Genomic DNA, 17,639 nt, shown 5'->3' with positions numbered 1-17,639 from the left:
GGACCTGGGCCACTGAGGGGACAAGGTGTCCAGGCAGGGGGTGCGGTCAGAGAGCTGCCCCTCTTCCACATCCCCTCCCTCACGCCACCCCTTATACACTGCCTGGAAGCTTCTGCAAGGTGCTCGGGGACTGACAACCTAGTTTTGCACCATTACACTGGGCAGTGAGTAGAATCTATTCCAGGTCTACCCTCGGAATAGGGGGTATCCGGGTCTATCCCCCAGGAAGTCTCAGGGACCACCCTGAGAAAGCAAGATGATGGTGTGAGACCCCGTCCCCCACTCCCTCCCTTACACACATATCTATTGAGCACACAGTAGGTGCTGCACACACACACAGTCTCACATGGACCCCCAGAACAGACTCCCGGGCACCGCCCGCCCCCAGGAGGATGGAGGGGCCTGACACGTGATTGAACGCCCACCTCACCTCCCACACACGCCCACACCTGCCCCACACCTGGGCCCCGCCGGCCCCCACCAGGCCCCTCCAGGTATCAGAGGAAGCAGGACTGGGGGGGCCGGGAAGGAAGGGGCGGCTCCGGCAGCTGCCGCCTGGGGCCTCGCCGTGTCGCTGGCCCTGTAATTTACCCCTGGCAGGGCCCAGCCCCTGAGCAGCTCGGTCCCCACCTCCCAACCTGCCGCGGATGCCAGCTGCTGCGAACACACGCTTCCACTTGCAGGGGGCGGCATCCTCGTGACATGGGTGTGATGTGGACTCACACCCACTGGAGCCTAAGCAGACAGACACCCCCACAAGACAAATGAGCTTGCCTATGGAGGTTCAGGAGTACACGCACACACACACACACAGAGACAAAACAGACAGACGCACAGGGCTGGGGGAGACACACATATACTCCTGTGCATGCACCTGGCCCACTTGGCCACGAGCCACACACTCATCACAGGGCAGCCACACATCGTCCCAGCACCTGTGGCCTGGAGACAGGACGGGCAGGAGGGGAGCGCTCTGGGTGCTAGGGACCCTGGACCCAGTGTCTCAAGAGGAGCGTCTCCTGGCTGGGAGGGAAGGAGCGGATCAGGTTACGGTTGGCACCCCCCTGCCCAGGGACTCTCCAAGACCCCACCTGAGGCCAACCCAGGAAGCAGCCTCACTGCCTCCAGCCCTGCATCCCTGTCACCCAGTTCCTCCTTCCCTGCAACCACAGGGCCTCCAGCTTCGGGCTGAGCCAGGGGTCCGACCGCAGGCCCCTCAGTGGATGTGGAGCCGGGGTGCAAAACCATGTGTTTATTTTTATTAGAAATGTTCTTGGTATAAAAACAATCATGCGCTACACATTGTCAATAACCATCACCAGACACCCAGGCACTGAACTCCGTGTCATCGGCAGGAGGGGCAGGCGGGCAGGCGGGCAGGACACACGGCAGACGGGCGGGGGGCAGGCGGGCAGGCTGCGGGCCACGGGGACGCACACAGAGGCCACCAGGAGGACGCGGCACTTGGCAACACACTCGAGATTTGTTTTTGTTTTGGCTTTTTTGTGTTTTGATTTTTTTTTCCCCTTTTCTTCTCTTTAGCGACATGTAGGATTTGGCGAATCGGCAAGAGATGGCAGGGAGAGGGAAATGAAGGTGAGGAGGGGGCTGAGGACAGGAAACAAAAATGCACGAGAGGAGAGATGGGCGGAGCACACGAGAAAAGATGGGGAGAGCTGGAGACGGCAGAGAAAAGGCAGAGACAGAAAGAGAGGAGATACAGAAAAAGCAGAGAGCGCATAGACAGAGACACATGGCGAGAAAAGGTGATACAGAGAGAGGAGAGAACGTAAGACTGGGATGGAGACTGAGTCACCAACAGGACAGGCAGAGACAGGGAGAAAACCAGCGCCGGGGGGCCTCCCAACCTGAGCCTCAGTGGTTTGGGGTGGGGAGGGGCCGTGGTCCAGGACCAGGTGCTCAGGTGGCCTGAGGCTTCCCAGCACCCCCAGCCTCCTCCTGGCCCCGGCCCGGCTTGTCCAGGGCACCCAGCAGTGACCGCCGGGGGTCCCACTGTCAGCAGCACCAAGCCACGTCCACGGGCGCCCACAGGCAGGAAGGACATCGGCTGGGCCCCTGGGCGTGGCCCTGGCCCGACGCACCATCCACCAGGGTCTCCGTTGTCTTCCTCCTGGGCGGCTCCAGGGGCTGAGCTAGATGGCATGGTTGGTGTAGGTGACGTAGGTCTGTTTGGTGGCCAGCGCTGGAAGGAGAGAGACCAAGGAGCGAGGAGTCAGGGGTTATCTTCATCCAACGCCCCTTCCTCAGGCATGGCCCTGCCCAGGGCATCAGCACCCACCCCGCCCACTGCGGTGCTTCCCCCAGACCCATCCCGCCCACCCCCACACCAGGGCTGCTGGCCTGGCGGGCCCATCCGTCTTCACCCTGTCCCCCCAGGCGGACCCTCCTTGGAGCTCTCCCTGCTGACCCCATCCCTCTGTGGGTGTCACCCCCCACCCCACGGAGTCCCTGCATCCTCCTGATCCCACCAGGATTTAAGAGGATCGTGTTTATCTGTGATATCACATAGCCTTCAAGTATGACCAGGGGAGAGTTTTTAGACATTAAACACACACTTTGGAAACGCACATGTAAAGAATACACACAGACACACTGCCTTGGGGGAATGAGCAAAAATGCAGACAGAGGAGATAACAGAACCAGAGAGGGGCCTCAGGGGGCTGGGCACTGGGGCATGTGGCTGACTCGGCCCTACTCCCACCCCCGGGGAGAGGGAAGTCCTCGGGGGCCCTCAGCCTCATGCAGCCTCGCCCCCCGCCCCCCTATGGGGGAACTATCTCACCCCAGCCCTGAGCACCTCTTATCTGCATGTGTCACTCTGGCTCCCGCTCACCCACCACGGGGGCCAGGGCTGCCTCTCTGGGTGTCTCCCCTCCCCCCAGCCATAGTGAGGGGACCATGTCAGCTGCCCCCCACCCCGACCCCAGGTGTCCCGAGTGCCTCCACTCGCTGGAGTTCAGTTCAGGCCAGGTGAGCATCACCCTCTTGGAACACTGAGTAGCTGAGACCAGAGGGGTGAGGAGCCAGCCCGAATCCTGGGGTTTTTCCTGTCCTGCCAGGGTTCAGGGTCTCCCTCTATGACCTGCAGACACATTTGGGGAGTCAGGGAGGCTGGTCTGTGGTGCCAAGAGAGTAGACTGGATGGGGGACATCATGGCGCCCTCGGTCATAAAACTGCCTTGACTGTCAGGACCCTAACAGCTCAGGACAGCGGGGAGCATCTACTGGGCACAGCCAGGGGTGTCTGCCTGGAGAAGGTAACGTGGAAGACGGCAGGATGGTGGGCAGCACCCTGACCACCCCCAGCTGTCTATCTACCAGTTTTCACTGCCAAGTTAAGGACCATATTTCCCAGACTCCCTTGCAGCCCGGAGTGGCCTCGTGTGACCACATTCCTGCTAATGACAAGTGTCAAGGGCTGTGCGCAGCATCCATACCATCTGATGAAAACAGACTGTTCCCATGCACAAGGAGTGGGAAATGGACCTTTATTGTTTTAAACCACAGAGATTTGGCAGAAATATTTGTTACCATAAAATGATCAAGCTTATTCTTTGGGGGAAAAAAAAAAAGATTGTTTCCTCCCTACTTCCCCTCTTTTCTTTTCCATGGCCAGAAGAGACATCGAGGTCGAGTAGCCCCAGCCATGAGGATGACGACAACCCTCTAGGACCCGCCAGAAAGACACACGGAAGGAACCCAGGTCCCTGCTGCTACAGGGAACCCAGGTCCCTGCTCCCACCATGCACCACGAGATCAGAGAGAAACAAATCTGATTTGAGCCGCTCTGTCCTGGGGCCTCTTTGTCATAGCAGCTCACTCATACAGGCAGGACTGCGGAGACCCTCTCTCAGAGGGTCCCCGGGGTTGCCAGGATGGGGTGAGCAGGAGGGACACCAGGGGACCAGCGGAGAGGATCAAGGAAGAACTGTCTCCTGGCCCGGGCTTAGAGTGGCCTTGTGAGGTAGGCGAGCTGAACTAGTCCCTGTCAGCAGAAATATCCAAGCAGAAGATTAACCATCACTGGGCAGGGGCAGGGAGATTCAGGTCTTAGGTGCCACCTGGACAGGTGCCACTGGAAGGCAGTGGTGTCCACGGTACCCAGGACAGCATTAAGCACCCAGCACAGCACCGCACGGAGTGTGAAGGACACCCACCTTCATTTCTAAAACGGCCTACGTCCCGGGAGGCTGGAGGACCAAGGGTGGAGAAGGAGCACGGCTGTGACCTCAGCAGTTCCTCCCCTGCCCCGTGAGGTCTCCCGGCCTACAGCAGGAGGGGAGCGGCCCTTTCTGCTGAGACTTCCTTCCCTTCAGCCGCCCCCACCTCTCCACCCACTCTCTCCCCCAGTCTCAGAAAAAGAGCCAGCTGCTGACTGTGACTCTCACGTCCGCAGGCCAGGCTACTGAGCATCAGTTCTCCAGGGCTCCATCACCCCTTGGGTGAACTGATAAAACTGAATTTTCAAACTTGTAAACCCATCGGCAGCTCCTGGCTCAGAGGGGAAGGAAAACCTCAGCAGCAGGATCGCCGCTGACTGCAGGGACACAGAGCCTGAGGTGGGGGCGGTAGGGGTGCGGAAGAGCAGCGGGGACAGAGAAAGTGGGGGTGGGGGAGGGACAGCTGGGCCCCTCCTCTCCTTCCAAGACCAGAGCTGCCTCCTCTAGAAAACCCAGTCCGTGGGTTTCAGAACCTGGAAGCGCCTTCAACCCTCTGCTATAAGCCAGCAGCCCCAGAGCCCTTCAACGGAGCCTCAGACTGACCTTCTGGGAAATGGGAGCAATGATTCCACCCACAGCCCCCAGGAGCTGAGGTTCAAAAGGAAGAGCTCTGGCCATGAGTCAGGACACTTGACATCCAGCCCTGCCCTCACTGGTGTAGGGGATCTCAGCCCCTGCCACGCGGACTTTCTAACAAAGTGAACCGCTCAGAACCTCAACTCCCTCATCTGTAAAATGAGGTGATCATAAGCCCTTACCTGCTCTCAGAAACTGGGTAGATAGAAATACTCCCTAAACCCTGAAAAATGGTAGGTGAAGGGGCCGGGCTAAGATATCGATGAGGACAGGATGGGGCTAGCGACACTCCAGGGGTGGCAGCAGCGTGGAGGGGGACGGGCAGAGGTGTGGCCCTAGGGCCCCAAACCATCCCTCACTGACAATGCCTGGCTGCTGGCTTTCAGTGCCGCTGCCTCAGCTAACAATTAGCTGGGCAGTGGCGGCACGAGCTGTCAGCCCCCATTTGTCGTCCCCATGTTTTCTCGCCTAATCTGCCTGCAATCGGGCCCCTGAATTATTTATTCTGTTGTTTGTTTAAAGATACGTGGCCTGCCAGTGACAGAGTGAAAAATGTCCCTGCTCCACGGAATGACACCTCCCCACTCCTCCGGCTCACACCCCCACGATCTGGCTGTTTCCAGAATTAATCACCCGGCTCCCGCTCGGCGCCTCCATGGCCGCTGCTGTCCCCGAGCTGAGAAGGTGGGCCTCCAGTCCTCAGTGCAGGGGGCCGTGGGGAGGACCAGCTCTCACCCTGCTCTCTCGGGAAGCAGGAGGCTGGGAAAGCTGAGTCTCCCTTGCCAGACCTGCACAGGGACCCCTCCCTGTCCCCTGTCCTCAGGTCAGCCCAAGTAGAGGCAGAGGCAACAGTGTTAGCCCTGGGGTTCCCTCTGGCCGGTCACAGCGCTATGCGCGCCACCCTCCGAGGTCAGGGTGCTCTCTCCTGCTAGACACAGGGGTCTGAGTGGGCTGATACCCCACTTGCTCTCATGAGCCCTGGAGCAAAGTGGGGCCTGGAGGGATGGGACCCAAGGAGGGTGAGTCTCCCTAGGAAGGAGGAAAAGAAAGTCCGGAGTGTGGGGTGGGAAGCAGCGAGGGGTCCCTGCTCAGGACAGAAGGACCTCGTTAGGGGCTGCACTGGGGGTTCTGCACATCTGAGTGGACACGAAAGACCAGAGGCGGGAAGGCCCATGAGGACACCGCCCCTTCCCATCACAGGCGGAGGGCCCACGTGGCATCTGAAGGGAGCCCCAGGCTGTGTGTAGGTACAGGGAAGTTGGAAAGAAGGGTACACTGTAGAGAATAACATGTCATTTGGTGGACGGTATGGCCAAGTGTTATCAGGGGTGTCAAGCAAAGAAGGGGCGTGCTGGAAGCCAGGTACTAGGCTCTGCACAGAGAGATGGGGAGGACATATGGAGTCACAGTCAAGAGAAAGACACTGCATGGGGCCAGCTAGTCACTAGCTTGCTGTGTGACCTCAGGAGAATCACTCACCCTCCCTGGGCCTCAGCTGGGGATCCAGCCCAAGCCAGGCCTCACAGGACTGCTGTGAAGACCATTCAAAGGGGAGAGATCTCTGGGAAGTGAAAAGATCTGTATGGATGTGGGCAGGGACTTTTCTCCTTTCTACTTTTTCTACAGGTGGGAATGACTGATAACGGAATATTCTTCAGCCAGAGCCCCAGGGCGGGGAGCCTGTAGGAGGGGCTATCCCAGCCCAAACACCTGCTAGGGAGGTCTCCTGTTTCTCCTGATCTCTTGGTGGGTGACAAAGGGGCCCCTCTCTGGAGCCTGTGCTCGCCAATCTCCCTCCTGCTGCTCCCAACAATGTCCGCTTGCAGCCTTTCCCCCAGAACTAGAGGGCGGAAGCGGAGTGCTGCCCCGAAGGGCCAGAATCTGAACCTCTCCTGGGAAAGGGGCTCTTCGTCTCTTCTGCCACCAACAGAAGGCCCCCAAGACTCTTAGAAAGCGGGGAGGCAGGAAGGGCTGCTATTTTAACCATTCGGACCTTTACAGGGGGTCCAGGGAGGGAGTCAAGGTCTGCAGTGGGACCACAAGTTCCCTTCCACCCTGTCCACCTGGAAGCAGTCGGCAGTGTGGCCCGTACAGTCCCAGCCCACAGGCCAGAGGCCTCGGTCTCTACTTAGAGGCAGCGGGACATCACCTGCCGCCATGTGGCCCCAGGAGCCCCTCGCCTCTGAGCCTTCCTATTCTCATCTGTTGTCTAGTCGCTCAGTTGTGTCCAGCTCTTTTGTGATCCCACGGGCTGCAGCCCACCAGGCTCCTCTCTCCATGGGATTTCCCAGGCCAGAATACTGGAGTGGGCTGCCATTTCCTTCTCCAGGGGATTCCCCACCCAGGGATCGAACCCGGGTCTCCTACATTGTAGGTGGATTCTTTACCATCTGAGCCACCAGGGAAGCCCTTCCTCATCTATAGCCTCAAATAATTAAAAGTCACTGCTTTCAAGGCTGCTGTGAAGATGAAAAGTGGCTCCTGGCAGGTGTGGCCCACAGTGGGGGTTCAAGAAATGGTCCCCACTCTTACTGGTCCCTGGAGGCCCAACCTGTCCCCCCCATGCCCTGCCTCTCTCCTTGGACATCTCCCTAAGAACCACAGCTCTGCAGGCCCTGTTCCCCACCCCAGGCCTCACTTACCCATTCCAGGACCGGTGTCCTGAGTCCCCCTCTCTCAGGATCCTGCCTTGGGGCAGCTGGACAAAGCCAAGCTGAGGGATTTCAACTGCTTCCAGACAGTGTCCCCCTCCCCAGGGAGACTGAAAGGGCACAGGCCCGGATGTGGACGCCAAGGTGGAGAAATCCCGAAGTCTCAGGTCACCCTGCCTGAACCAGGCCCCCCATGGCCTCTTCCTAGGTGGGAATAGTTCCCGGGAAGAGAGAGGCAAGAGTTCCCCTCCCAGGACGGGGCGGGGCAAAGCGGGCTAAGCTGGTGCCTCGAGGCTCTCCTGGGTGGGAACCCCGTACGTTGGCCTCAGGGCTCTCCCAGTGACCCCACTGGACCAGACTTAGTTGGGAGCGGGGAAGCACAGACCTGCTCCAGGAAGAGGGTGGGGCCTAGGCTGGCTAAGCGGGAGAGGGGCGGGGCCTGGACTGGTCCAGAGGGAGAGGGGCGGGGCCTGGGCTGGCTCAGCGGGAGAGGGGCGGGGCCTGGGCTGGTCCAGCGGGAAAGGGGCGGGGCCTGGGCTGGCTCAGCGGGAGAGGGGCGAGGCCGGGCACTCACCGGGGGCTTCCAGGTTCTCACAGAGCTCGGACTTGGCCTCGCCGTTGGGCCGGAAGCTGCCTTTCTGCGTGAACTTGTTGGACATGGTGGCGGCGGTGACGACGGCTTTGAGGCTGCGCTTGCGCTTGGGCACGTTCTGCTCCGGGTGGAAGAGGATGATGTAGACCTTGGGCATGTAGAGCATCCCCAGGGACACCGAGGCGCTCAGACTCACCGAGACCGTCAGCGTCGTCGTCTGGATGTACAGCTGGGGGCGGGCCGGGGGCGGTGTCAGGGCGTGCTCTGCCCCGGGCTCCCGGGGGGCCCTGTCCGAAGCCCACCCCTCAGACAGACACAGCTGGGGACCCCTCCCTGTGTCTTGCTGGTTTCAGGCGGAAGAGAGCCATGGTATAGAGCCTGGATTCATCCTGGCTCCACCACTGTCGCTACGTGATCTTGGCCAAGCCACATCCTTTGGGCCTCTGTTTCCTCGGGCATGAGAGTTCTAGTCCTTACCTCATAGGGTTGCTGTGAGTTTGAAATGACTTAATAAATGGCAAAGGCATGTAAAATAATATCTGGCATGTGGTCAGTGCACACAAGTGTTCACTGTTATGTGCTGGGCAGAGGCCCAGGGGCGGGGCTCTCAGGGGACAGCTGACCCTCCCCTGAAGCAGCCCCCCGCACAGGGCTGGGAGTGAGGTGAACATCGGGAGTGCCTTGTAGTAGCTCCCAGTGGCCATGGCACAGCGCCGTGGCCAGGACCCCCATTCAGTGACTGTCCCCCCCCCATGCCACTCTGCAGAGCAGGTGGCTGGCACAGGAGCCATGGCACCGTCATGATCCACTGATGGCAGCCCAGTCAAAGCTCATTTCACGCTCACTCGCCAGCACTAACAGTGACAGATGTTTAGCAAAATGAAAGCCCATTAATCTGGGTGTCGGGTAATCCATTCTTCAATAGTGGGGCCTTCCAGGCAGGGCCCTACAATTCCCACCGCCCCAGCCTGGGATCCCCTCCCCGCCTCCTCCTTCCCTCCTGGGCCTCCAGGTCTCAGCTGCCCCTCTGGCCTCCTCAGCTAGGGTGGGGCCAGGGGAAGCCCAGGCTGTGGCCCCCAGGTCTATGTATGGGAAAGCAGAAAATGCTCTCTGCCTCCTAGATCTGCTGTTTCTGAGCCTGGGATCCCTCCCCTGGGGCCTGGTTAATGTACCACCTCCTCCAGGAAGCTCTCCCTGACTCCCAGATCCTAGCCAATCCCCCAAGACAGCCTTCACTCCTTGCACCCAGCCCAGCAGTGGGGGACCCAGGTCTAGACCTGAGTCCTGAGGTCACAGGAGCCCTAGCCTCATTGAAAAGTCTCCTGAAGAGAAGGGCCAGGTCCTCTTGTTCTCATATTCTCCCCATCCCCTGCCCCTCCCCATAAATACCTCATGACCTGAATCTGAAGGCCTGTATCTCAGCCACCCTTCCCTGGGGTTCTTGCCTTTGGAAAGGAGCTGGAGAAGTTGGAAGGTCTGAGAGGAGAGAGCTGTGTGACACTGGGGAAGTCTCATCCCCTCTCCAGCCCTCAATTTTCTCATCAGCACAATGGGATGATAGCACCTACCTCACCCAAACCACAAGGATACCCAAGCACAGACTCTGAGGTCACATGAAACTTACAGGGCACTGAAAGAGGGTGCGGGGGAGGAGGCTGGGAGTGTGGCGAGGCCACCATTCAGAAAATGTCACAGACCCAGGGAAATGAGAGCCTGTTCCCCTGTGAGCACACACGCCTCTGTCCTCACACACGACCCACACTCTCACCCATGGGCACAGGACTACCCCCCAGCATGCGGACAGGAAAGGTCATGACAAGCCAGTGGAGGGTGCCAGTCACCTCTCCCACCCTGGAGATGGCATTGGGGCCCCAGGGTGGAAGGGGTGAAGGGGTCCAGGCTCCAGAGTATCATAACAGACCCTTGGAGAAGATAGTGGAGGTCTGAATTCAGCAAGAACAGGCATGTTATCTGGGTCTTCACCATTGACTAGGGGTTCCCTGGGGACAAGGCATGCCTCTGTCAATAGATTTGGGGGTCCCTGAGGGCAGGGGTGTCTCTTCTTTCACACTGGGGATTCTTGGGTATATTTCCAGGGTAGATTCATCTTAGGTCATTTGCCCCCACCTTGGTGATGGGGGGAGGTACCGTTGGGCCAAAATGAGGTTGGTGGGACAGGGCTCAAGGACCCCTGTCTGGGCGGAGTGAGGCCTGCAGTGGACACAGTCCTGGGTGGGGGTCCGGGGACTGGGTTCCGGACTCCACTCCACCCTGACCCACTGAGGGATGCTGGGCCCCCTCCACCAACACAGGCAGAGCTTGCTCCATGGGCACGCACACTGGGTTTAACACCTTGAGTTGTGAGTAATTTTTGAACAAGGGGCCTTCATTCTCATTTGGCACCAGGCCCTGAGAACTATGAAGCCAGCCCTGCACACAGGCCTCAGCGTTTTCAGCCTCGGAGCCTTTTGGCACACAAGGAGGGGTAGAAAGAGGCCAAACTTGAACAAAGCTGCCCCCCATCTGTTGGAGTCCCTCCCCTGGGGGCTTCTATCACCATCCCCAGGCTGGGGGTGGCCGGCCCTGTGCACAAAAGTGGGGTTTGCACCCCACCACTGGCTCCAGCATCAATCGGGAGTCCCCCCAGAAAAAGGTACTCATGGTCACCAGGAGGTGGTAGCATGTTAACCCTATCAGAAAAGCAGCGGTCCTCTGAACCTCCAGCCTACAGGGCTGGGGCCCAGCATAGATGCAAGTCTCCAAAGCAGGCAGAGTGAGAGGCGGCTTCCAGGATGTTCTGGTACCTTCTCTCCCCTCCACCCATCCCCCAGTCTGAGCTGCCCCCTTCCTGCTTCCCTCTTCGACTTTGATCAGGCCCTTGCTCCTCTCGATCCTCTGCAAGGAGCCCTGCACCAGCCTCTCAGGTCCCCACTCCCCGAGTGAACAGGCTATCAGAGCCGGGTTTGATGGGGGAGGACAGGGGTCACCTGGGGCGGGGCAAAGGGCGTGGACAGGAGCCGCTGTGGAGGTGGAAGGTGGATTTCCTGGTTTGCCCTCAGCCTGGTGGGAGGCTCTGAAGAGTTCTTCCCACTTTGGACTGTGGTGGGTCCTGAGATCATCAGAATCTATGAACCAGAAAAATGAACTTCCCTACAACCTGGCCAGCCTCTGAGGCCCACCCCGACCTGGCTGGAGCAGTAATCCCACCAGGTGGAGAGACCGCACCCAGTCAACTCAGGGGCATGGCATGTGGCTGTGCAGCTGAGCCCCGGAAATCTGGCTGGCTGCTCACCAGAGAGACACCAGCAGCCTGGGGGATGCGCGCGGCCAAGCATCCGTGAGTGTGCACACTACTGGACACACACACATGCTCACAGATCCATACCCGGGTCCCCAAACGACGCCGCATTCATTTACACACCTGAACTCACAGCCACACATTCCTGACTCAGATACACCTGGGTTCTCACACACACACACTCCATGTACCTGGGTACACACCTGTATACACACACAATGCACTCACATAATCTGTACACACACCTAAACACACATCTGCACACATACCGCTGACCACACACACTTTATCTGCACACTCGGACACATTCGTACAGCCACAAACCCTCGGTACATACACCTGCCTATCCCCACTCAACCTGTGCACGTACACACACACACACACTGCCATCCGTTGCTCAGTGTGCACATAAAGGCAGGGTGCACAGTGGAGTGGGGCTCCTGTGGGGAGCTGTGTCACGGGTACAGAAGTGCATATACACATACACACTATACATACACACTTCTGTACCCATATACCCATAACCCAACTCCCCACAGGAGCCTCACTCCACTCCAACTACACGTGTGCGTACACACACACACACACCCAGCACCCAGCAGCCGGGCCTGCAGCTTTCATTGGGGCCATTTGTAGCTCAGACGTGACACAGCACAGATCCAAACCCAGGGTTGCCTGAGCCTCTAAGAAGCCTGGTATTCTGAGCTGGAGGGACTTCAGCACTCATGTCCCCACCCTCGCCTCATGCAGAAGCCCAGAGGAGGAGGAGGCGAATCCCATGTCAATGCCATCAGGGGCAGACCTGGGCATCACAGCCACACACTGGTGTGGGCCAGCCTGCTGTGTGACCCGGGGCAGCTCCCTGTCCCTCTCTGGGCCTCAGAGGAGATAATTTCAGAGGCTCCTTTTCACAATCAGTACTGAGGGGCGCCTCCTACAAAGGGAGAAATCAGAGGCAGGTGGGGTGGCCTGGGGTACTGAGAGAGGGCTGGGTGGTGGAGGGGCTGGGACCAGGAGACAGGAACACGCGGGAAGCTGCGCGCTGGCCGCCAGCCAGGGGAGTTACAGGAAGGCAGAGTCAGGGCCCAGAGCACCCTGCCGGCAGCCTCCCAGCTGCCTTACTCCCCAGGGAGGTGAAGGAAGGGGCCTCCTGGGATTGTTGAGGGTAATTTCTCAAGCTGCCAGCTTCCTGGGGTGTGGGCGGCCTCCCCTGCTGGTTCCACGCGCTCCCTGGGCGCTGCGGAGCCCGGGGGCCTCTGCCTGCACCTGCCCGCAATGGGGGGGCCTCCTGCAGGCCTGGAGGAGGGGAGATCCTGACCCGGCTCACACTGTGAGCTGCTCCCCAGCTCCCTGCGCCGGGCCCAAGGGACGCAGGGCAGAGGGTGCGGCTCCTGTCTTCGAGGAGCTGCTGGAAAAGAGGAGGGCACATCCCGAGGGAGGCCCAGGCTTGGGGAGCTGCCCCGGAGCTGCAGGGGTGGGGTGGGGAGGGGCTCCTGAACTAGGGCACCGTCACGCACAGCCCTGCGTCCTGCCGGCTGGGTGACCTTAGACAAGTCACTCCAGCTCCCTCCGCCTCATCTGTAAACACAGATGGTGAATGTACCCTGGCCCGTCGTGTGGCACCTGCTGACCACCAGGCCAAGTGCCTGGCACATGACAAGCAGCCAGCCGTGGCGGCTCTGACCACAACCTCACTGGGGCCCAGTGTCCCTAGGAGCTCAAAGGCAGGCTCACCTTTTAAATACCATCCACATGATGGTGACTCCCCGGGCGCAGGTCGAGCCTGGCCCTCGCCCCTGAACCCCAGACTCACACAGTCAACCACTGAGTCAGCCACTGTCCACTGCCGCTGTGCCGGCCGTCTCAGGGGCTCCGAAACTCAGCCTGCCCGCAGGCATTTCCCATCTCGGCCCCATCGGCTCCTCCGCTGCCTCCCCAATCCTGTCCACCGCGTGTGGACACTCCCCCTTTCCCACTGCTCACACCAACACCCCGGGGGGGTGTCAACCAGGGACCCCCTCTGTGCTTCTCACTCAAGCACTCCACCAGAATCTCAGTCCCCGCTCCCCCGGACACGCCTGCGGGCACCGTCACACCGCCTCCGCCCTGCCACCCTGCTCCCCGCTCGTCTTCCACAGGGCTCACCCCAGAGAGGTCCTACACCCCACCATGGCCCTCCTGCTCAGAGCCCGCAGCGGCTCCTTTCTCACTCCTGGGAAAAGCCAGCATCCTTCCCCTGGCCTCTGGGTCCTAGGCCATCTGCACCATCTCCACCCCCCAACCTTGTCCCCAACCTTTTCCCCACCCTCCCCCCGACTTCCCAGCCCCTGCGTCCTTACAGTGGGCAAGTGGCTTCTACACCCTTCGTGCCGAGTGATTATTACAACACCTGTGAGGACTGCAGACAGGGGGTCATGGCCCACTCTACGATGAAGACGCTGAGGTGGAGGCCAGCTGGCTTGCCCAGGATCCCACAGTCAGACATGGAGCGAGGGTCCTCGGTCCCCCCAGTTTGCCCTCTGTCTGGCCTCTGACTTCAGGGACTCCCAGTCCTCCAGGATAAAACCTCAGAACCCAGGCAGCACTGGGGCTGTGACGTGGGCAGAGTCCACAAGGCCCTTGCGGGGGGATGTGTCTGAACTGAGAGCCCGGCGGAGCCAGCAGACAGCAGCCCTTCGGCAGCTCCAGCAGGAGGAGCAAGGGCCCTGAGCTGACGCTGCCAGGCCTCCCCATCCCAGGCTTTGGGGTGGCTTTGGGGCTGGAAAGGGAGGGAGCAAGCGCCTGATACGTCACCCACCCCCAGGACCCCTGGGGCTCCTCGAGGGCAGCAAGGAGGGAGGAGAGAGAGGGAAGAAGAGAGGCATGGACAGAAAGGAAGGAGGGCTGAGCAGGGAAAGAGGAAAGGGAGGGCCTAAAGAAGAGTGTGAATTCCCTGAGCGTCCAATGGTCAGAACTCCACACTCTCACTGCCAAGGGCCTGGGTTCAATCCCCGGTCAGGGAACTAAAATCGCATGAGCCATGCGACACAGCCAGAAAAAAAGAAAATGCAGAATGAAAGAGTGGGTAGCATCTCAGGGGGACAGAGAGGAGAGGGGAAGACAGGAATGAGATGGGGAGGAGGACAGGACAGGAAGGGAGAGGCAGGGATGAAGAGTCAGGGAAGGTGGAGGGTGGAGAGAGGGTGGGAAGAAGTAAGAAGGACAGAGATGAGACGGGGTGTGGGGTGCAGAGAGAAAAGGGAGAGGACAGGAGAAGAGAAGGGAGGGAGGCAAGAGAGACACAAAAGCTGGAGAGAAAACTGAGACAGGGGAAGGAAAGCACGTCCAGAGGGGCCGGCCAGCCCCGGGAGGCTGCTCCCCGCTCGCCCCCCACCCCCCGGCCCGCCCCCGGGACTCACCTTGTCTGCCGACTGCGAGGTGCCGAAGAAGATGGGGATGAAGGCGAGCCAGACAATGCAGGTGGTGTACATGGTGAAGCCGATGGGCTTGGCCTCGTTGAAGGTCTCAGGCACGCCGCGCGTCTTGATGGCGTACACAGTGCACGTGACCATCAGCAGCATGCTGTAGCCCAGCAGGCAGATGAGCGACAGGTCTGAGATGTCACACTTGAGCACCCCCCTGGCGAAGCGGGGGTCCAGTGTCCGCTGGTCCTGGAAGTCCACCACCGAGTGGGATGGGTCCACCACGAACCACACACAGATGCCCAGCAGCTGCAGGGAGATGAGGCTGAAGGTGATGGCCAGCTGCGAGGCAGGGCTGATGAAGCGCGGGGCGCTGACCGACCGCTTGCCCTGCTCAAAGATGCGGTAGATGCGGTTGGTCTTAGTGAGCAGGGCCGCGTAGCTGATGCTCATGCCGAGCCCCAGGAAGATCCGGCGCAGAGAGCAGGTACCCAGGTCGGGTTCGGCGATCATGAGGAAGGTGGTAGCATAACACAGGAAGATGCCCGCCAGCAGCACATAGCTCAGCTCGCGGCCCGAGGCCTTGACGATGGGCGTGTCGTTGTAGCGCACGAAGGTGACCACCACGAAAAGCGTGGCGGCAATGCCCGCCACAGCCAGGAAGAGGGGCAGCACGGCCCAGGGCGAGTCCCACTCGAGCTTGATGATGGGGATGGGCCGGCAGCCCGTGCGGTTCTCCGTGGGCCGCATGTCGTAGGGACAGGTCTTGCAGGTGTAGCGGTCCACCTGGTACTGGTACCCTGTGCAGGGCTCGCAGTGCCAGCAGCAGGGCATGCCCTTCACCGTCTTCTTCCGCTCGCCTGGCTGGCAGGGCAGGCTGCAGACGGAGCGGGGCAGCTGCTGGCCGCTCCCCGGCCAGAGCATCCGCTCTATCTGTCAACGATAGCACAGGGGAGCCAGCCTCAGGACACGCCGCCCAGGGCCCTGGGCCGGCCCCCTGGCTGGCACCCTGGAACCTTGCGTCTGAATCGCTCCATCAGATGGCAAAACCCAGCTGCCCGGCTGGCCCTGCCAGGATCAACCGAATCCAACAGCTGCATTTAAATAAGCTCCCGGGCACGATTTAGACCTAGATGACCTGCGGGGGATCCTGCTCCAATACAAAACCCCCAACGGTCATACAGAGGCCAGCAGTGACAACCTAGAGTCACAGGGCAGAGCGCGGAGAGCCAGCAGCCCGGACTCCCAGCCCGGTGAGGCCTCGCTCCTCACGGTGGTCCCCAACCGGCCACATCAGCGTCACCCAGGAGCAGGTTGTGGAAATGTAAATGTTTGGCCACCCCAGACCTACTGACTCAGAATCCGAGTTGTTTTGGTTTTTTTTTTCTTTTAATATATTTTTTAATGTGGACCATTTGTAAAGTCTTTATTGAGTTTGTTACAATTGCTTCTGTTGTTTCACGTCCCAGTATGAAGGATCTTAGCTCCCTGACCAGGGACTGCACCCTCATCCCCCGCCTTGGAAACTAAAATCTTAAGCACTGGACCACAGGGAAGTCCGGGAATCTGAGTTTTAACCAAACCCCCCAGGTGGCTGGTGTGTGCACACATCGGGAGACGCGCTGCCTGTGGCTCAGCCCCCAGGGCCTCCTCCGGGTGGCACAGGAGTCAGGTTCAGCAGAGAACAAAGAACAAAGGTTCACTCAGAGAACCTGTAAGGTGTGACTGGGGTGAGTGTTTCTCTGCTTTGAATGAGTGCATTCTGTTACATGCCTCTGAAGACACAACTGCTGCGAGCAAAGGAGCCACAGAAGCTGGCATGCCCTACTGAGGTTGTGTCACGAAGTTCTGGAAAGTAAGCGAGAGCCCCCAAGAGCTCCAGGCTCTGAGCAAAGGGAGCCTGGCCACACTTGGGAGCCATATTCCAAGCATCAGCTCTTAGGAAGGGTCATGCTTAGAGAATGGCTTTGGGGCTTCCCCTGTGGCTCAGAAGGTAAAGTATCTGCAATGCAGGAGGCCTAGCTTCAATCCCTGGGTTGGGAAGACCCCCTGGAGGAGGGCATGGCAACCCACTCCAGTATTCTTGCCTGGAGAATCCCCATGGACAGAGGAGCCTGGTGGGCTACAGTTCAGAGGGTCGCAGAGTCGGACACAAATGAACAATTAACACTTTCACGCTTAGAGAACAGCAGGCCCTTTGTTCTGGGAGCTCACTCCAGGAGAAGGAATAGCCAGTTGGTTTGGGGCTGAAGGGAGGCTTTTAGAGCTGAGAAAAAGGGTGAGTGGGGTGGGTTGGAGTAGGTAGGGTGGAGAATCCAAAGATGGCTTCATGGTAGATGGGGACAAAAATCTCAAGGAGGAAATTTGCCTTGTGGCTCTGGGCATGACCGTCCCCTAGAAGCCAAAGAGCACAGCAGTGACCAGGGCCAGCTCCCATCCTGCAGGAACAAGGGGGCAGGACAATCTCTGGGCACCAGACCTGTGATGCTGCAGGGGGACCCAGGGATCCAGGGGGATGGGGGGTGTTCCAGAAAACTGTGACTCCAGTGGAAAGAGCAGTGAATGAGGTCAAATGTTGGGATCACAGTTCTATTGCTAGCTGGCTGTCTGCCCTTGAGCAAACACCTCAGCCTCTCTGAGCCTTTGTTGTCCTGCCTGATCCAAAGACAGCAGATACAAGGCCACCAGAGCCCTCTGTGACTTATGATGGCTTCCACTTGGAAGTTCTGTCTGCTCCTCCAGAGCATCGGCCCCAGGAGGACAGGGCCTTTGAGTTACTTCCCTGCCATCTGCAGCCCCCAGCCCAGGGCTGGCCTAAGGTGGGGCCAGTGAATCATGGTAGAGTCTCCAAGAAGCAGTGAGGTCTGGCCACCGGAGCGA

At 59.5% G+C, this 17,639-nt stretch overlaps 1 protein-coding gene across 6 annotated transcripts in view; it reads right to left on the bottom strand.

Annotated features, from left to right (window-relative positions):
• Positions 1–2,053: 2,053 nt before the first annotated feature.
• The window catches only part of GRM4 (glutamate metabotropic receptor 4), a 114,288-nt gene continuing 98,702 nt past the window's right edge, over positions 2,054–17,639 (bottom strand). For 4 of the 6 annotated variants that reach the window (XM_070456587.1, XM_070456590.1, XM_070456588.1 and 1 more), the window contains 3 exons: positions 14,757–15,692; positions 8,043–8,289; positions 2,054–2,203 (listed from right to left, as the gene is read on the bottom strand). In XM_070456587.1, the coding sequence (XP_070312688.1) occupies positions 2,154–2,203; positions 8,043–8,289; positions 14,757–15,692 (1,233 nt within the window). In that variant the 3' untranslated portion in view covers positions 2,054–2,153. The remainder of the gene's footprint in view (positions 2,204–8,042; positions 8,290–14,756; positions 15,693–17,639) is intronic. The other 2 variants (XM_070456591.1, XM_070456592.1) reach the window with 2 other exon arrangements.

The sequence above is a fragment of the Odocoileus virginianus genome, chromosome 27 (assembly GCF_023699985.2).
Source record: "Odocoileus virginianus isolate 20LAN1187 ecotype Illinois chromosome 27, Ovbor_1.2, whole genome shotgun sequence".
NCBI classification, from domain to species: domain Eukaryota; kingdom Metazoa; phylum Chordata; class Mammalia; order Artiodactyla; family Cervidae; genus Odocoileus; species Odocoileus virginianus.
The sequence above is the reverse complement of the archived record's forward strand: the minus strand, read 5'-3'. Positions and strand labels throughout refer to the sequence as shown.